Here is a 20,314-nt window from a genome sequence, read left to right on the forward strand (position 1 = left end):
GCCTTTTGTTGACAAAACAGTGAGAGCGTTCACACTGCAATGCAACTTTTGTTGGGGAAAAACACCCAGTTTTGGTGACACAAAACTTCCAGCCCTGCGAGAGATTTTTGTTTTTTTCCCCTCCCTTTATTGTTAACGAAGAGTCGGTGTGGACTCTGCTGTTTGTTTTGTCAACAGAACTATCTTTTGCCAGTATCCCACAATGCGTACCCTGATGGCCGTGCTCAGTGTTTTGTGATCTCTGCTGCCCTGCAGGCCTGCACCCCTGCTCTTTCAAAGCTCTGGGAAGTAACTGACAGCTGAGTGTGCTGCTCCATTTGTGGAACAAACAGAAAGAGCAAATCATTGGAACGCTCCCATTCTGCCCCGCTAGAAACATAGCAGCAGGCAGACTGCTGCTGCAGGGGAGAGACTGGAGAGATTGGTGTACTGCTCTGACCTTCCTTAGCACGGAGAGCTCACAGAGCTACTCATGCTGCTGTTCCCAGCAGCTGAAAATGCTGTGGGAGAACTCGGAGAGAATCCCAAAAAACGCAGGGATCAGCTCTGCCTTCCCATAATACTGCACTAACGGATGCTGACCCATATTGCTTTGCTCTGTCTGTCGACAAGGAAGCTAGCAATGGGGCCATGAGATGTCAACAATGGGAGGTACAAATAATATCTGTGGGTTCCCAAATGCTGCAGTTTTGTGCATGTTGGGGGAGGGAGGGAGGGAGGGATATTCATCTTCAAGGCCATTGTGGGGAAATCTGGGCAGTTGAGTTAACAAACCAATCTGGAATTATGTAAATTAAGTACCAGTGTTGACAGAAGTACCAATGGCTATAAACTGGCCATCAGCAAGTTGAGACTTGAAATTAGGCAAAGGTTTCTAACTATCAGAGGAGTGATGTTCTGGAGCAGCCTTCCCAGGAGAGCAGTAGGAGAAAAACCCTAACTGACTTCAAGACTGAGTCTGATAAGCGTGTGGAGGGGAGGAGATGAAGAGATCCACAACTGCTAGCAGCCAATGTTTCCAAGGACTGGTCATGGAATGGTAGATGCAGGGGAAGGGGCTCTGAGATACTACAGAGAATTCTTTTCCAGGTGTCTGGTGGTGGGGATGGGGGTGTCTTCCTGACATGCTCAGGGTCTTACTGATCACTCTATTTGGGATCATGACGGAATTTCCCCATGGGTCAGATTGGCAGAGGTCCTGTTTTTTTAGGGTACTTTTTTCCTTCTTCTGCAGCATGGGGCACAGGTTAGTTGTAGGTTTTTACTAGTGTAAATGGTGATGGATTCTCTGTAACTCAAAGTCTTAACCCATAAGGTGAGGACTACAGAAACTCAGCCAGAGGCGAAGGGTCTTTTTCAGCAGTAGGGGATGTGAGATTCTGTGGCCTATGATGTGCAGGAGGGTGGACTAGATGATCATGATGGTTCCTTGTGACCTTAGTCTCTGAGCTGAGTTGGTAGAGGCTCTTTCTCATGTACTTGTCCCTGTGATAGAGGGGAACTGAATTTTAGTGAGTGACTGCTGGTATTGGGTAGGATGAGGTTTTGCATCACTAGATTTGTCTGTGCCTTTAGGCTGAACTTTTCAAACAAACCCATTGGGGCCCAAACTTAGTCGAATCATAGATCTGGAAGGGACCTCAAGAGGCCATGTAGTCCAGTCCCCTGCAGTAATGGCAGGCCTGGACCATCATTGAAATTCAGTGGGAATTGTATGCCCAGTTTCTTTAAATTCTTTTGAAACTCCCAGCCTTGTACTGCAACCTTACCCAATGGCATGGTCCCTGCTCAGCCTCTTGCTAATAGCATTGGAACTGTTCTGAGCAATGTTCCCTCTAATCTTTTCCATCCACATTTTTTTTCATCCATGGGCAGAATAAATTGTATGTGCACCAAGGCGTGTGTAAATGTGCACCAGCAGTAGAAACAGAGAACCTAGCTGTGGGCACTCGGCTAATCAGGTGGGCAGCATCTGAATCTCTCCTAAGTAGCTGCGTAAGTGCAGTGTACAGGGAACACTGGTTCTGAGATGCAGTGCGTGAACTAGCTGAAGAGCACCACAGGCCTTTCTGGACTGTCCAAAAGCAGGAAGGTGAATTGAATCGCTACCAAGAAAAGAGGCGAGCCTGCGCACTTACAGGAATGAGTCAGATGGCTAGTTGTTTTTCTGGTTTGCTCTTTCCTCTTTGAGTCATGCCAAAGCTATTTCTGCCCTTACACAGAAGATGTTGAGTCATCGCTTTCTGGACCTTATCCACTAAGTATCTCACTTAGCGCTTTGGCAGCCTCCACCATGTGTTTTGATAGGGACTTTTGTGGTTGTTTGGCTTTCGTTGTGGTCTAGAAGCTAATGTTGCAAACTTGACCGTGCTGAAGTTACCTGGAGTCTGATTAAGTCTCAATAAAGGAGTGTTGAGGGAGGTCAGTCAGAAGCGATTCATGTTTTTTACTCTGGGAAAACAACTGCTTCCTGCCTCTCCCATGAATGAAAAACCCCTTCGCCAGGATTGCTAGACAAGCCTTAGTGATTTCTTTAGAATGCATCGGTGGGTTATAAAGGGCTTATCATGGCTCCTTTTAAATCTGATAGATGTGCACATTTTACATTGAAATTTCCCTTTCTGGCTGTGCTGATAATTTCATCTGAGATCTGTCCCCAGCCTCTTAGGAGATCAGTTTCTGTGTCAGTTTGCTCTTAGCTCATTGTGGTTCCTGAAAGTCTTACTAAATGCTGGTTCTGCAGTATTGCCCACACTGTTTTGTTGAAGAACTGAGTGTAAACAAATGCAGCTCACCAAGAAGGCTGCATAGTCTAATAGGCAGAGCACCAAGCTGCAAGTTTGGAGAGATGGATTTTATTATTGGGTCTTCCGCCATCTCCATGCTGATTTCCCCTATCTGTAAAATGAGATTATTTAGACTTTGTCATGTTTTGTAAAGTGCTTTGAGATCTATGGGTGGAAAGTGCTAATGGTTCTACTAAAGCAGAGCTTCTCAACTTTGGAAGCCCTGATGGTCACAGCGATACTCACAGCACATGCTGAGGGCCGCAATTTAAGTGTGGTTGCATATACATGCAAATATATATGCAAATATATGCAAATAGCTTCTTTCACACTGTGTATTCCCAGTAAAGGCCGTGTTCAAAGGATCCTACCTGCAGGGTGTGTGTTGAGCCCTGCGTAAACCCAAACTGCACCGCGGGCTGCAAACAAACGTTGGGTAGCCCTGTACTAAAGGATCAGCAATCTGTCCAAATGTCTTTATTAAATAACAAAAGCTCATCCTAGATCTGATATACCTGCTTTTATGTGCATATCCTGGTTTTGGAGTCCATGCTAACTGTACTGGTCCCTGTATTAAGAAATACACAAAGCACATAGGCTATAGCCAAGAATTTGTGTGTTAGCCAAGTGTAATGGTCAGGGAGGGCTATGGAGTTAGGGATTGGAAGGCCTTGTTGGTACCAAGTGTTGTCACACAAGGGGTGTGCTACACCACACCATGAAAAAGCTATTAACAATGCAGTGTTGTTGTAGCCGTGTTGGTCCAAGGATATTGGAGAGACCAAGGAGGGTGAGGTCATATATTGTACTGGACCAATTTCTGGTGTGAGGTAGACAAGCTTCCAAGTTCTCATAAACCTGAAGGAGAGCTGTGTTGCAAGCTCAAAAGCTCATCTCTCTTACCAAGAGTTGGTCCAGATATTACTTGCCCCTGCAACCATCTCTCTTTAAACTATTAACAAGTCTATTAATGGCATCATGTCTGTGACCCTGGCAGATCTCTCAAGCAGCACAGGGCTGGACACTCCTTAGGATGGGAGACCTCCAGGGAAAACCCACAGAAAGACGTGCTTCAGGGTAGTGCTAGGGGCAGCTGGCTGCTAGAAAATCCCTGCTCTAAAGTCCTTGCCACTTGTGATCAAGATTGCATGGGACTTTCCACAAGTGCAGGCGTTTCAGTCCCATCTGTATGGCCGAATTCCAACTCCAGTCACTACATTCTGCCTTCTTAAATGGCCCCTGAAGTGCCAAGTGGGTACAGCGCTGCTCTTGCCCTAGACAGAAACGTAATGGTTCTATGTGCTGCTGAAAAGCTGCTGGTTCCAGCCCCGTGGTGGGTGCAGTGGGTGTAAGTTTACCTGTTTCAGGTGCTGGCTGTGGAGATTCTAACTGTTGGGGGAGGGGGGCTATTTTGCCCTTGCTCCCTTGGCAACCCTCCTCTTCCCATCAACCAGCTCCTGGTATCACAACACCTGTCTCTGTCTCCCTGTTTCCCTCGCAGGACTGCCCATTAGCCTGGGTGAATATCATGCTCTTTGACTACAAGGACCAGCTGAAAACAGGAGAGTGCTGCCTGCACATGTGGTCCTCATTTCCAGGTACTGCCAACCACAGCTGGGGGCTCCTCCACTGAGGTGGGAAGAGAGCCTAGGCAGGGCACAGCTGAGATGTCTCTCTTCTTATTCTCTTGCACCTTTTGTGCAGCTTTCTTGTATTTTAACGACACACACTGCCTGCTGGTGTGACTCTCTTATTAAGTCTCTGGGTTACAGTAGGACATAGAGGCCTGTTACGCTGTGCACATATCACGAGCCACAAGCTCAACTTGGAGGGGCTTGTAAACTAGAGACAAGATACAGCAGGCTGGGAAGGGACACAGGGCACAGGAGAGCTGAGGAGACATGCCCAAGGCCAGACAGCTGGTCAGTGGCGGAGCTGGGAATGGAATTCAAGTCTCCTGGGTCCCAGGCCAGTGACCTGTCTGCAGCGCCATGCTGCCGCCTCACCCCCTTGTCAGTGAGTGTTGAGAATCCAGCCTCATGCTCTTTTTACTTTTTCAGATGAGAAAGGGGAGCTGCTGAACCCCATGGGCACAGTCCAGAGCAACCCCAACACGGAGAGCGCAGCAGCCTTGGTCATCTGCTTCCCCAATGTCGCATCCCACCCTGTGTATTACCCATCCTTCGAGCAGGTAAAGGGCAGGGTATCTCTGTGGACGGGTCGCCTGGCCTATAGAGTACAAAGTCCGAAAGTGACCCACAGAGCAGTCCAGAAAGGCTGAGTGCAAATAGCTGGTGAACGAAGGCTGCCAAGGACTAATTGCAACACACGCTGGGCAGAGGGGTCCAGCCTGTGAGTCAGTCAGTCCCATCTAAGCCCTAGAAAAGCTGCCCTCCATAAATGAGGACTTGTCTGCACACAGATTTATCTTACAGATGTTGCAAGCTGTAATGGAAAGGGAGTGCAGCCTGCATGTCACCTTCCGGCTTCCTTGGGCGACCTAGAATCTGAAGAGGCTTTGTTCCAAAAGGAAGCATTCCCACCCCCACCCCTCCGGCAGTAAAGCTTTTAGCAGGCTGGCCAGCAGTCCGGCTCAGTCTCCTGCTGTGGCTCTGCATTTAAAGTGTATGAGGAGCCAGGCGGGCAGGCAGCCTGGTTTAGCTCTGGCTAAACAGGTCCAGGAGGTCAGACTGCCCCCTTGGATAGAGGCTGCTGCCACTCCACGCTGCTGCCTCTGTATCAGAGGCAGCAGCACAGGGCGACAGGCAGCTGGTCTGCAAGGGGAGCTGGTTTTTATACTGGCTCCTCTCACGGACCAGCTCCCGTCTGGCACCCCACACTGCTGCCTCTGATACAGAGGCAGCAGCGCGGAGTGGCAGGGGCGCCTCAGGAGTGGGGTCAGATCGCACTGGCTGCCGGCCCCACCCCCAGGGACTATCGAATAGTCGAGTGACCAATCATTTGTGAGGTTAATCGACTATTCAATTAACCAATATTTAACATCCCTAGTCACTGCCAGCTCTCCTGCTGCTGACCTGTCAGCAGGGCGTGATGCTGCTTTGGAGGGCGTGGGAACTGGCTGGGCTCAAATGAAGAGTAGTGGAAGAGCAGGCTGTGTGGGGGAATAATGGGGAGGTGGGCTGTGAAGAAGACAAAGGCTGCTTCACTTAGTCTGTACTTGTATTGCAGCTGTTGGATCTGGGGAGGAGCGGAGACTATGCCCGCTCTACACTAGAGGACCCAGAGGAGGTAAGTGTCTGGCATCATCCAGCCAATCTTTGTCAGGTCCAACAGGCCCTCCCTGAGGAATTGCTTATGGGCCTCTGTGGGTGCTTTTTCTGGAGTACCCGCGCCCACCCCAGCCTTGCCAGCTTCCCTCAGCGCTGCATGAACCTGGCTTTGCTAGGGGAGGGCCCACAAGCTCTGTCCAAACTCTGTCCTGGCTCTTTTCCCCACTTGGGTCATGCACCCTAATAGCCACCCCAGGGCCCATTTGCAGCATCTCCCAGGGAACAGAGCGAACATTGAGGCCATGTCAGATTCAGACTGAGCCCTGTTAATTCCTGTGAGCAGAAGCAGCAGCTGATGGAGATCCTGGAGCGGAGGAACTACACCGAACTCTACGAGCATGAGAAGGACCTTGTGTGGAAGATGAGGCACGAGATCCGGGACCAGTATCCAGAGGCCTTGGCAAAGCTCCTCATTATCACCAAGTGGAATAAACATGAGGACGTTGCACAGGTGAGGCTGGGGTGGGTGAGGTCCATGGATCAAGCAGCCACCCCAGATTATGGAATTGGGGGAGCCCGGTTGGGCTTTTTCCACTGGCTCTGTGCACAGGCGCATTGGCGTATGCTCAGCCCTTTCAGTTCGTGAGATCCCAGAGCTGAGGGGAGGGGGAGAGAGGAGGTTCTGTTACGGTGCAGGCAGTAGGCACTGTCAAGCTTTGGGTTGGCACTTGGAGAGTGGGGGCCTGGTTCCGCTGGGTCCAAGTTCTCTCCTTTCCCCCCCCACTCCCACTGTTGTTGTGAACTCTCCTCAGCTTCTCTGACAGTCACGGTTCTGCTGTGTCCTGCACTTTGCGGTCTCTGGGTGCTGTACAAGACCCAGATGAAAACTTCTTACCCTCCAAGAGCTCATGCAGCCTCATGTAACCTTGTCAGGGCCTGGCTCTTTGCATCAACCTCTCTTTATGGCTTGGAGGCTGCCCCCTCAAGTGTCTCCTCTTCCCCTCTGACTCTTTGTTCCACACTTGGCAGATGATCACCCTGCTCCAGAATTGGCCAGAGTTGCCTGTCCTGAATGCACTGGAGTTACTGGATTTTAGCTTCCCTGATCGTTATGTTGGTTCCTTTACTATCAACTCCTTAAAAAAGTTGACGTAAGTATGCACGGGGCGGGGGGGGGGGGAGGCGAGGTGAGGAAGGAAGGGAAATGGGGCAGGGGAGGGAGAAGATGCTGAGTTGCTTTTTGATTGGCTATAGGGTTGCAGAGGAGGATTCTGGGAAAATGCTCAGGCCTCTTCTGTTCACAGAATTACAGTTGCTGCAGCATGGGTGATGTCATCTTTGATCTTCCCCATGGGCAGCAGGTGAAGGCCTAGTTGGGGAAGGCAAGACCCAGCCCCGTCCCTTCTACCCTTCCCTAAACTGGAACAGGTACAAAGAAGGGCCACTAGGATGATCCGAGGAATGGAAAACCTGTCTTATGAAAGGAGACTCAAGGAGCTTGGCTTGTTTACCTTAACCAAAAGAAGGCTGAGGGGGGACATGATTGCACTTTTTAAATATATTAGAGGGATAAATACCAGGGAGGGAGAGGAATTATTTAAGCTTAATACCAATGTGGACACAAGAACAAATGGATACAAGCTGGCTAGTAGGAAGTTTAGACTTGAGATTAGACGAAGGTTTCTAACCATTAGAGGAGTGAAGTTCTGGAACGGCCTTCCAAGGGAAGTAGTGGGGGCAAAAGATCTATCTGGTTTCAAGATTAAACTAGATGGGTTTATGAAGGGGATGGTTTGATGAGATAACATGATCTTGGTAACTAATTGACCATTCATTATCAGTGGTAAATAGGTCAATGGAGGGATGATAGGAGTTACTATAGAGAACTTTCTGGGTGTCTGGCAGGTGAGTCTTGCCCACATGCTCAGGGTTTAGCTGATCGCCATATTTGGGGTCGGGAAGGAATTTTCCTCCAGGGAAGATTGGCAGAGACCCTGGAGGTTTTTCGCCTTCCTCTGTAGCGTGGGGTACAGATCACAGCTAGAGGATTCTCTGCATCTTGGGGTCTTCAAAGTATTTGAAGGCTTCAATAGCTGAGATATAGGTGAGAGGGTTATTCTAGGAGGGGTGGGTGAGATTCTGTGGCATGCAGGGGGTCAGACTAGATGATCATAATGCTTCATTCTGGCCTTAAAGTCTATGAGTCTATGAGTCTACCCGAGGCCCCGCCCCTTCAGCAACCTTTCTCCCCCAACCCCTGGTGGAGCCAAGCCCCGTCCAACCCCAGCCCGATCCTTCCTGGCCACCTGTGCCATGCCCCAGCCTTCCTTTATGGTCGGGGAGTCAGGCTTCTGCACCGCGGCCCCAGCCTTTCCCAGCAGCCACGGAGTGTAGGCATTTTTGGGAAGGCAATGCCTTCCCTTGCCTTCACTACTCACTGCCCATGATCTTCCTTTTCTTTTCCCAGGGATGACGAATTGTTCCAATATCTGCTGCAGCTTGTCCAGGTGCTCAAGTATGAATCCTACTTAGACTGTGAATTAACCAAGTTCCTATTGGACAGAGCATTAGCCAATCGCAAAATAGGACACTTTCTGTTTTGGCATCTCAGGTAAAGAGCCACCTTGTTTCAGAGTCTATCTGGGTAACCAAGTCAAACCAGCATCTACTGAAATCCTGATGGCACGGGTGTATGTGTATGAGAGAGAAACTACGTTCAGTGGATGCATATTGAAGGGCTATTGGCAATCCCTACCCAGTTTCTCTCTGCTCAAGTATTTCTATGGTTATCTGACTTCCAGGAGTACATTGTACAGACTCTGACCGTACAATGGTATCCCAGGGTCTTCTCTGTATGTTTCTTCTCTTATTGATTCCATCTCAAATTGGACACATTTGTCAACTAAAAAGATGTTGAGTGCAATTTTCAAAAGTACTTAGTACCTTGGGAGCTGAAGACATGTTAATTTCCCAGGAGGCTGAGGCTCTTAAGTCCATTGGGTACTTTTGACAGTTTTACTTGTTATTTCTAATGGCCAGCCTGGAAAACTCATCCTGGAATCTGAGAGACAAGAGGGTGGAATATATATGTATACACTCCAGATTGTTGAGATTCTAAAAATTCTGCGACATGTCAGGCTGGTTTCACTCCCAAAGTTGCACCGGTTTATCAAGAGTATGAAGTTGCACTGACTTAGTTAAACCTTGTCTGTGGACACTTTTATTGGTTTAACTTGCTTGTATCTGTTTAGCTTACCCCTGTAATGTACATCAGTGATCCTGATGTTAAAATTTGCATCTTTCTCTCTCCATTCCTCTGGAGGCCTTAGACACATCTCAGCGTAAGCCCAAATTTAGTGACTGGGGGATGGTTCCCTTGGGCACCCTAAGGGGCCTGCTTTTCAGAAGGCAGGCACTCGGCACTTTCTGAAAATCAGGCTCTCTTTAAAATGTCTCAGGCTGGGCATCCGAGACCAGCAGTCCTTTCTGAACATGTGGATTCCGAGGAGGTTCTCCCAGAGGAATGCTTAGCCAGTTAGTCATCCAGTCAGAAGGCTGGTGGCTTCAGGCACTGGAGTTTTCTTTAAAACCCTCTGTTTTTCTCCCCCCCCTCTGTTCCATAAAAGGAATCTAATTGGAGTCATTGAATAATATTTTTTTCCTGTGCTGTTGTGAACAAGAGAACTAGTCACCAGCTGCAGTGAGTCAGGCTGGCTTTAATCTCCCTCTTTCTGTAGGTCGGAAATGCATGTCCCTGCAGTCGCCCTCAGGTTTGGCCTGATTTTGGAGGCCTATTGCAGAGGGAGCAACTACCACATGGGAATTCTAATGAAGCAGGTAAGGGCTGCTCTCAGGCAGGAAGCTGGACCATCCCCTGCTCACAGCTGCATGTCATCTGTTAGCCTTTCAAGCCTGATTATTATTTATTTGTATTTCTGTAGTGCAGTGGTTCCCAAACTTTTCGGCATCACGCCCCCGTTTTGATTTTTGAGAAACCCTCATCCCCCCCCCAAAATAGCAGCAAAACTTGGGGTGGGATTGATGGGGGTGTGTGTGGCTGGGTCGCCTCACGCCCCCCCCTAGAATTTCTTCACGCCCCCCCAGTTTGAGGACCCATGTTGTAGTGCCTAGGAAATGTAGCCGTAGACTCAGAAACTAGAAGGGACCATCAGGTCTGACCTCCACATTGTAGGCCTCAGAACTTCACCCACCCATTCTTGTCACGGACCCTTCAACACTGGTGGAGTGACTGAAGTCATGATGTAAAGACCAAGTTACAGAGACTCCGTCACTTATACTAGTTTAAGCCAGCAAATGACGGGTTCTCCATGTGGCAGGGGAAGGTTAAACCCCCCATGCCCACTTTGGCAGAGCTGGATTCAGGTGGCCTCAGACAAGCCATGTAGCCATGCTGTGCCTCAGTTCCCCATCTGTAACATGGGGATAATGGCACTGCCATACCTCCAGGGGTGAGGTGGGATCAATGGGACCTGACGTGCTCAGGTACTATGGGGTGGGGTTTATAGAAATACCTGAGATAAAGAGGAATAGATAGATTAGGAAAGGGCTTGTCAGCAGAACTAGCTAAAGCATGTCCATTTTGATCAACACCACACGTGTAGTTCCACACATCAGCTATTAACCCACAGTCCTCTCTATTGCTGCAGTCCTGGGTCCCCACACTGATCTGGGTAACCCTTCGCTGTTTCAGAGCCGAGTCCCTACGCTGCTTTGCCAACGTAGCTCACTCCTGACCCAGTTCTTCAAGCTGTGTGTGGCAAATGGCCAGAGAGCGAGACAGGAACGAAGCCAACCCTGCTTTCCTGCGGGTCCCTACTGGCAGGATTTCTTAGATTAATTTTTCTCCTCTCTACATCAGGGGGAAGCACTAAACAAAATGAAAGCCTTGAACAACTTGATTAAAGTGAGTTCTCAGAAGGCCACCAAACTGCAAGCCAAGGAGATGATGCACCAGTGCATGAAGCAGGAGACCTATCTTGAGGCGCTTTCCAATTTCCAGTGCCCCCTGAACCCCAGCATTATTCTTGCTGAAATTTGGTAAGAAGGATTGCTGCTCTGTGCCCCTTAACTGCCAGGTGCTTTTTGCATTACTGTTCGGTGGAAGGTCTTAAGTCCCTGGCAGAGCAGGACTAAGGGGTGGGCTAGCCGGGCAGCTGCCCAGGGTGCCAACCTATGGGGGCGGTGCCCAGCTCCCAGGGGGCTGCAGCGGCCGCCTGGGGTGGGGGCCATGTTAACCCCTGCAGCACTGGCCAGCAGCGCCCTTCTCCCCTCAGCCACAGGGCCCTGCATGGCCAGGCACAGCCCGTCCCGGGTGGACCTGGGCTGTGCGCCATTGGCGGTGGCCGGGCCGACTGGGCAGCGCATGCACCTTGTGTCTGCCCACACATCCCGGGGGTGGGCCTGCGCATGCATTGTGCGCCCAGAGGCGGGGCCACGCGTCCCAGGGGTGGGCCTGCGCATGCGTCGTGCGCCCGGAGGCGGGGCCACATGTCCTGGGGGCAGGCCTGCACACGTGTCGTGCACCCGGAGGTGGGGCTGTGCATCCTGGGGGCGGGCCCGCGCATGCACCGTGAGCCCGGAGGCGGGGCCGTGCGCCCCAGGGGCTGCGCCATGCACCTGAGCCCCAGGGCACCAAAATGGCTTGGGCCAGCTCTGGTCCCTGGCTTTCCAGAGGGCGCCCCTTTTCCTCCCCCAGTGCTAGTCACTTGAGTGTTCGGAGCATTTGCAGCTGTTGTTGCACATGAGGCTTTGCTCTCCATGTCTGAGCAGGGAGAGGCCCTGATGGAAGATTTCTTCCCTTTCTCTAGTGTGGATCAGTGCACTTTCATGGACTCCAAGATGAAGCCACTGTGGATTGTATTTAACAGTGATGAAGAGAGTGGAGCGGGAGTGGGCATCATTTTCAAAAATGGAGACGGTAAGTTCAACTCCCACACCTGCAGGGTGGGGTGTATTGTCCCATCTAGTGGCACCAAGACCCCTTCCAGAGAGAATAAGAGTCTGCTCCGCACCCTTTGCTAATAGCACTAAGCTCCATAGCCCCAGGTTCAGTTTTGCCCACAGATGACCAGGGCCTGTCAGCGTTACACAAGGATCTCTGATCACCAGGGAGCGTTAATGGATGTAAAACATTTGTGTGCACTAAATGGGCTGTGAACTTTGTACTGTTGTTGGGGCAGGAGATTGAGGCTTTGAGATCAAGATGGAGACTTGACAGGTTCTTATCTAACCCGGGCCGGCTCTGTCATTCAGACTTCCTTGTCGCTCAGTAGCCCCAGTCGCTATGAGGATTGAGGCTAGAGTTGCATGGGGAGCTAATACAGCAGTGATTCCCGCTAAGAACAGGGAAGGAGCACTGGGTCTGGAAGAGCTTTCAGATATTCCCATCCCAGTCTCTACCAGTAGGAGTCGCTGTAGCAAGGGGGGGTTCCTGCCATAGTGTGTGTTTGATCTGTGAGGCTCAGGGCTTGTCAACACTGCCATTTTGGTGCGCTGTAACTTGCTTGCTCGGCGGTGTGAAAAAACACACCCACTGCGAGCGCTGCAGGTTACTGCGCTGTAAAGCACCAGTGTAAACAGGCTCCCAGCACTGTTAGCAACTCCCCTCATGGAGCTGGTTTACCTATAGTGCTAGGAGGGATCACACTGCCACACTAGCTGCCACGGCCGCACTTTCAACTTACCAGTGTAGACAAAGCCTTAGTGACTTCAGTTCTAGCTGCGTTGAGAGAGACTTTCTGAAATACCCCAACAGAGCTATGGGAACAGGACCACTGGGAAAATAAATGCAGGAGATAAACCTTTGCCGCTGAGTCCTTATGGGAGAGGGACGGCATCGAATACCACCACGCCCAATTGTGGTGATGGTGGGAAATGCTGCTGTACGCAGGCGTCCCTTAGTGGCATGGCTATAGAAAGTGAGAAATACAGCAAATGCAGCCCCAATGAGCGTATGCTCTCAGGGCTTCGCTGAGCAGTGTGAGGGGAAAAATGAGAGAAATGAAACTGTCTTCATTTGTAATGCCTGACCAGATCTCCGTCAGGACATGCTGACTCTGCAGATGATCCAGCTGATGGATGTACTGTGGAAGCAGGAAGGTTTGGATCTGAGGTAAGACACTAGAGCGGAGTTACCTGTGCTGAGCCACTGGTGGACTGCACTTGGATTGCATTGCTTTGTCAGTCATCCTCTATTGCCCTGCCAGACAAAGACCGAGACAAAGCCTGATTCTGGGAGGAGTGGGTTGTTTCAGGGGAGGTAAGAGCCATCATATGACTGGGTGAGAGAGAAAGAGCTTAGGCCATGTCTTCACTACCAGGAAGATCAATGCTATAATGGTTGATCTTCCGGAGTTTGATTTAGCGGGTCTAGTAAAGACCCACTAAATTGAATGCTCAGGGCACCCCATCGGCACCCAGGGCCGGATTAAGGGGAGGCTAACCGGGCAGCTGCCCGGGGTGCCAACCTATGGGGGGGCGCCTGATGGCATCTGTAGGGGGTGCTGTGCACCCGGCCACGGGGTGCCCCTTAGAGATGTCATCAGCGGCGCCCCTTAGAGCTGCTGGGGGGAGGGGCCACGCATCCATTGCGCGCCCGCTGCCCGGGGTGCTGGAATGGCTCGAGCCGGCCCTGTCGGCACCGGTACTCCTCAATTCACAAGAAGTAAGGAAAGTTGGCCAGAGTATTTGCTCCCATTGACCGCCTGCTGTGGATTAACATAGCTGGAGTTGCATATCTTAATTCGACCGTCCAGCTAAGTATAGACTAGGCCTTAGATGTCTGATATTCCAGCTAAAATCACAGTCGACGTGAGATGATCGTGTCACAGCTACCCTTAGAGGGAACGAGCAGGATTGCTCGTACACATGAAGCCAGCAGCTAGCCCTATTCAGGGAGCTAAAGATGCTAGACAAGGGCAAAATATGTATTGCTTAACCCAGGCCTTCAGATGAGCACCTCTTTGTTCTGTGTTCCTGTTCCTCCAAGGGGCAACCTGCCCTCAGTTCACTGTGGAGTTCTTGGAAGTGGAGGGCGCTTGGCACCTTCGTACACTGAGGCTTGTTACCGGCTGAGTACCTGTGGGATTTGCAGCGGTTCCCAGTCGCTGTGTGAAACTTAGGGGCAAGGGGGCCCTGGGCTTTCCCCCAGCAAATCCCCTTTGTGAAGTGGAGGAGGGGGAATCTCCAGGGAAAGCCAAGCCAATGCGGTGTGAGGTCTCAATGGAAAGGGTTTCTCTCCTCTCTGCAGGATGACCCCTTACGGCTGCCTCTCCACAGGCGACAAGACTGGGCTGATCGAAGTCGTGATGCGCTCGGACACCATTGCCAACATCCAGCTGAACAAGAGCAACATGGCAGCCACTGCCGCCTTCAACAAGGATGCGCTGCTGAACTGGCTCAAATCCAAGAACCCGGGGTAGGTGGGACTGTTCGCTGCCGCTCCCTGCTGCCTTCTGGCTGGAGACGTGATCTGGTGCTTTGCCCTCTAGTCCCCTTGGGTTCCGAGTGATTTCCAAGCCATCCAGGAACAACTGGGAGTGTGTGTTAGATCCTTGGGCTACAATCCCATCATTCTCGCGCCTGTATCCTTCCTCGGAACCCCAGCAGGCATCCTGTGTGTCCACCTGGGTCTTGGAAACTGCTTCAGGGTAGAACAAAGCTCGTCTCCTGCCCTCACAGGATGCAAGAGGCTTTTTTCAGGTTTGCCCCCAGACTGGAAGGCTGAGCTCAGGACCCACAGCTTCACTGGGAGTCATGAATGCTCATGACTTGGGATCGGGCTCTTGCTGCTCCAAGGGATACGGGCTGGCATCTTCCCTCTTTTTACAGAGTCCTGATACTTCTTAAGGGATATAAATGTGAAGGCCAGATTGTAAGATTCCTTGCAGTGACGGGCAGTTGCAGTGCAAACTTCTCACGTCCCTCTGCCCCAAATCCACCTGCCTGTCCCCTACCTGCAGGAACCATCATTAGGGATGAAGCGGGTGTTCAGTCCTCAGAGCTCCCCAAGTCCTGTGAAACCAACAGGTTTGGTTAAGGCTGAACAGGAGTCCCATCCCCTCTTCCCGCCGATGGAGGAGGGACAAGAAGAGTCTCTAGTGAAGGGCCTTACGGGTTTGTGTACATGCCACAGCAGGTTTACATGCGTGAGGGTGTAGCAGAGCAAGAGCCCCAGGGTGAAGTACAGTAGACTTCCGATAATCCGGAACCTATGGGACCTAGGTGGTGCCGGATTATCAGATATGCTGGACTATCAGGAGGTACTATAAGATGGTTTTATATATATACTGTATACATTATATACTGTATATAAAGTGTTCTTAACCCTTTTTATTGTACGTATTGTATACAGTATACTGTAACGTTTTAGTTTTTTAAAGCCTTTTTTACCCTTTTTGCTCAGTTCAGCTGCTGCAGCTGTTACCTTGTGACTCATTTTTTGCCGAAGCTCACTCACTAGGCTCTTGCCATTTTGATGCCAGACTATTGGATGCCGGACTATTGGAGTTTTACTGTATTTGTATTCAGAGTACAACCCTGCTGTCTGAGTTTAGACTCATCTTTGTTTCCTCTCCCCCCTCCAGTGAAGCTCTAGAACAAGCCATTGAGGAGTTCACGCTTTCCTGCGCTGGGTACTGTGTGGCAACGTACGTGCTAGGCATAGGGGACCGGCACAGTGACAACATAATGATCCGGGAAACTGGCCAGGTATGGAACCTTCTCTGGCAGCTCACTGCTGCTCTTTGTATCTTTTCCCATAGATGAGTGTGCATCAATGTTCCCTCTAATCTTTTTCCATACATGGGCAGATTTTTCCCCATCTATGTGCAGAATAAATGTTATGATGTGCACCAAGGCATATGTGAGTGTGCACCACCAGGAGAAACACACATCTAGCCGTGAGCTCTCTGCTAAGGACATTGGAATTTCTCTTGAGCCGCTGCACAAGCGCACAGCTTATAAAAAACGCTGGTGTGCCTGCTACTCAGAGGGGAGTAGAAACATTGGTTCAGAATGGAAAAATTCTCACTAGCTCTGCCCATCTGTGTGACCAAAACAATGCTTGACTCACAGGAAATTCTATAGCTTCATAATATATTTGTCCTTTTTTCTTGCATGCCTTGATCCGCCGTGAAAAAATTCAGGACAATGGAAATGTCAGTACTTATTAGACTAGAGTTAACACCCACTTTGGAATGACTGGGGGGGTGCAATTTACACTTCACAGCTATTGTTCCAGGCTGGCTGTGGACTCAGGCAGAGCTTGCGCACACTGGTTTCCCATTTTGAACTTTACTATCACAAGGCAGCTTTAATGAAAGCTGGGGCTGCAAAGAATGTATTGACCTGAGCTGTAATTGCACTTCCCTGGGATTTTTAATGACTCTTGGATGTCAGGTCTCATCTTGAAGCTTAGATATCCTTCACTTCCATTGGTCCAGAGGTCGCAGGCAAAACTAGGAAGGGAAAAACCCTTTTGCCAACAGGACACGTTAGACTGTGGGGATCGTCTTGTGCTCAGAGATGGACGCTCTGTCTCTTGTTCAGTCTACTTCGAAATGAGTCAGAGCTATAGGAAACAGACATGTACTGATCTCTAGGGCTACGTCTAGACCAGTGTTTCTCAACCTTTTTTTTTTTTTATAAAGTACCCCCTTTAAAAAAAATCAGTACCCCCAGTACATACAGTTTTCAGACACACACAATTTTTTTTCTACCATTGCAACACATTTGTTTAAACAATGTAATCGTACCCAGGAGGCAATGAAATTTTTGGTGTAAAAAGTACAAAAACAATCAAGTACTGTAAAACTTACAACAAAAATTCAGTTTTCTCCAAATTTCAGTTGTGTTGACGTACCCCCCAGAGTTCTCTCGAGTGCTCCTAGGGGTACACTAGTCTAGACTACAGCCTTCTTTTGGAAGAAGTTTTTTTCAGAAGAGATCTTCCGAAAAAACGTCTTCCGAAAGAGAGCGTCCACACTGCAAAAGTGCATTGAAAAAGCAATGTGCTTTTTCAGGAGAGAACTTCCAGACTGAATGGCTGCTATCTCGCATGTAAGCTGTGATTGCTATGGATGGAATGGCCATCAGGGCACCTGTGCTTTTTCCTCTTTCCTCTTCTTCTGAAAGAACTCCCTCTTCCCTGTCCACACTCCTTTTTCCGAAAGAGCTTTCACAAAAAGGTTTCTTCCTCATAGAACGAGGATTACCAACGTCGGAAAACCCCTCTGTTCTTTTGTTTTACTTTCAGAACGCAATTGCAGTGTGGACGCTCCTTAAGTTTTGTTGGAAAAACGGCCATTTTTCCAACAAAACCCTGTCGCATACACATACCTTAGGAGATGAACCAGAACAAGGGTTCTTAGGACAAATTATTTGATGGCCTCAGGATGCAGCCACCAACTCTTGCTGGTGGCTGCTCTCTCATATGTTCCTAAAATACTTAATTGGCTTTATGAAAAACAAACACAAGGTGGGCGTGTGCATATGTGTTTATGTATTGCTAGCCAGTAAGTCTGTTGAGAAAAGTGATGTGAACAAACATACAAGTGTCACTTTTCATAGCAGACTTACTCTGCCCTGGATGGGCGATCAGGGGAGTCAGCAAGGGGGTTGGAGCCTGAAACCATGTAGCTGGAGCCAGTTAGAGTCCAACCACACCCCCCCGACCAAAGCCTGAGTCTCACTGCCCCTGGGAAGGTGGGGAACTCCCCAGCTCCTCCAGAGGGAGGCAGGGCCTGACCCCTGCTGGCAGACCCAGCACCCCACCCCAGGGTGGTGCATCCACGGACAACAGGCAGGGGGAGGGGCCCTTGCTTTGCCCCCACTGTCACAGCTCAAGTGGAAGTGGCCACAAGAAAAGCCCCTGGTGGCCACATGCGGAAAACACTGAGCTAGACAGTGGCCCAGTAAATTGCTAGGGGCCCGAGTCCTGTTTGAGTTGCTGTCAAATGTGAGTAATGAAATTCAGAGCTGTGGAAAACAAATGGCTCTGTCTGCCCCTTCTCTATGTAGCATCCCATAGATCCCTACGTGTTAGATCCTTGGGGTGGGCCAAGTGCTCCCCTGGACACCAGCCCAGCTCTTGCTGTGATGAAAGTCCTTAGAAAAACCTAGAGATGCTTTTGCTCTGCAGATGCAGCAGGAAGGGAGCTAGCTGTGGGGCTGCAGAGAGCCCTGCCTCGTGCTGACGCAAAGGTGTGAGACTCTGCAAGGCTCAGCTGTATCAATTCTGGCTGGCTGGTGGCAATCCAGATTTTGCCACTAGAGGGTGTTAGAACCCTACGAACAGCAGCCATGGAATTGTTGGTTTATTTCAGGATTTAGAACATGAAAAACCTGAACTGGGGGAGGGGGGCATATTTCCCTATGCTAAACAAGGGACACCTGGTAAAATTGTTGATTTCAGTGAGTTCAACAGCAATCAGTCAGAACTATGCAGCACAAACATTCAAAATAGCATTAAGTTCACTGAGCCCCCATTGAGACATACTGCATTATTATCTGTGTCTGTATTTTAGAAATGTGCATTTGTCTGCCTGGCCATCCATCCTTGGCTACATCTACACTGGCCCCTTTTCCGAAAGGGGCATGCTAATTTGACAGGTCGTAATAGGGAAATCCGCGGGGGATTTAAATATCCCCCGCGGCATTTAAATAAAAATGTCCGCCGCTTTTTTCCGGCTTTTAGAAAAGCCGGAAAAGAGCGTCTACACTGGCCCCGATCCTCCGGAAAAAAGCCCTTTTCCGGAGGATCTCTTATTCCTACTTTGCGAAAGTAGGAATAAGAGATCCTCCGGAAAAGGGCTTTGTCCATTTGGCAAAAAATCGGGTTCTCGTCTGTGTCTATTCTCCTCGCAGCTAGGGTGGGAATTCTTGTGCGGCAAAGGCAAGACTCCTTTGTACATTAGCCTCCATCAGCATCCTCCTCAAGAAGAGCCACTGCAGTGTTGTGCACTCCAAGGCAGGTTTCCAGTGTTCAAAGCACTTCAGATTGTTGAACAAAAATTCTCGACTGTAAAATTCCTGTTCCTCAATTTCTGCAGCCTCAACCAAAGCCTGCAGCAGGGTCTTTGTGCATGATGTGACAAATCTTTCTCTGAGCCTCATGCTAAATTATTTTGAAGGGTACAACTATGCTGTACATCTTCTGTCACTGATGAGTCATTTTTCTCAATGGCCTCTGCCTGCTTTGGAAGCTGGCTGTTTGCTTACTAGACAAAAGAAACCAGTTTTGTGCAAGCATCACTGACAAATTTCTTGTACAGTGTTGGGCATGTATCTTGAGAGAAAAAACATGCCCTGTGCTCTTCAAAAATCAACAATGTTCTGGCTCATGCTGGTCCCAGAGAAGGGAATTGTGTGCAGCCATGCTCTAGCTGAATGTTTGTTTTTTTTAACAGCAACAGTTTGGCAGAAGTCTTTCCATTCTTCAGTGTAGTGTAAATAGGAAAGTATTTTTAAATGTTCACTGCAAAGGACTCCAAAACAACTAGAGGACAGTCAGCTGCTGTTTGCAGCAGTTTTATGAATGTGAGCACCACAACCAAGCAGCTTTCCCCTTGTTTGACTTCACCATATGTTGTTTTCCCAGCATGTTTAGCACCATCAGCATTTGTATTAGTAGTGTCTGTACAAAGCCCAACAAGCTTTTCACTATGAGAAGGCTTCTCAATGGATACAGGAATCTGTACTGCATAGCAGCAGTGTCTCATGGTAGAGGCGAAAACAACAAACAATGTTGGTGTTTAGCCCATCAGCGGGAGCAGTCAGGCATGGTGTATGGCCAGGGGGTAGCTCAGGGGTCAGGGAGGGGAGGGAGCGAGGGGCTGTGTGTGGCAAGGGGTTGCGTGCAGGCAGGAGGAAACCTCAGAATTTATAGAAGGGGTAGCTAGAGGCTGTGTGCCAGGAGGGCTTTGTGGTCTCCGCCCCCCCACACATTCCCTTAGGGCTCTGCCAGCCATAGATCTGGATCCTCCACCCCTTGCAGCTCTTAGCATATGTAAGCAAAGGGCCTGGGAGCTGAGGGGCAGCTTCAAACCCCTGCACAAGTGCAGGGAAAAGCTTGTCTGCCTATGCCACAGCACTAGCCAGAGGAGCAGCTGCGCTACAGCTCTGGCTTCCATCTCCCTGAAGTGTGTGTGTGGGGGGGGGGGAGCACAGCCTTGGGTGTGGGGGCTTCTGCTGCAGGGGGAGTGCTGGGGATCCAGGATCCAGCCCTACCACTCCTGGCTTCAGTTTTGCTGGGGGAGGGAGGGAAATTGGGACTTCAGC

General features: G+C 49.9%; 1 protein-coding gene across 2 annotated transcripts in view; it reads left to right on the top strand.

The window, feature by feature from the left end:
* The window catches only part of PIK3CD (phosphatidylinositol-4,5-bisphosphate 3-kinase catalytic subunit delta), a 73,364-nt gene that overhangs the window by 46,134 nt on the left and 6,916 nt on the right, over positions 1-20,314 (top strand). For both annotated transcript variants that reach the window (XM_075906079.2, XM_075906078.2), the window contains exons 9-20: positions 4,288-4,384; positions 4,847-4,977; positions 5,976-6,035; positions 6,360-6,527; positions 7,046-7,167; positions 8,484-8,627; positions 9,754-9,853; positions 10,896-11,074; positions 11,845-11,954; positions 13,070-13,148; positions 14,286-14,453; positions 15,622-15,745. In XM_075906079.2, the coding sequence (XP_075762194.1) occupies positions 4,288-4,384; positions 4,847-4,977; positions 5,976-6,035; positions 6,360-6,527; positions 7,046-7,167; positions 8,484-8,627; positions 9,754-9,853; positions 10,896-11,074; positions 11,845-11,954; positions 13,070-13,148; positions 14,286-14,453; positions 15,622-15,745 (1,482 nt within the window). The remainder of the gene's footprint in view (positions 1-4,287; positions 4,385-4,846; positions 4,978-5,975; positions 6,036-6,359; positions 6,528-7,045; positions 7,168-8,483; positions 8,628-9,753; positions 9,854-10,895; positions 11,075-11,844; positions 11,955-13,069; positions 13,149-14,285; positions 14,454-15,621; positions 15,746-20,314) is intronic.

Source organism: Pelodiscus sinensis, chromosome 24 (genome assembly GCF_052426305.1).
Source record: "Pelodiscus sinensis isolate ZL-2025 chromosome 24, ASM5242630v1, whole genome shotgun sequence".
NCBI lineage: Eukaryota > Metazoa > Chordata > Testudines > Trionychidae > Pelodiscus > Pelodiscus sinensis.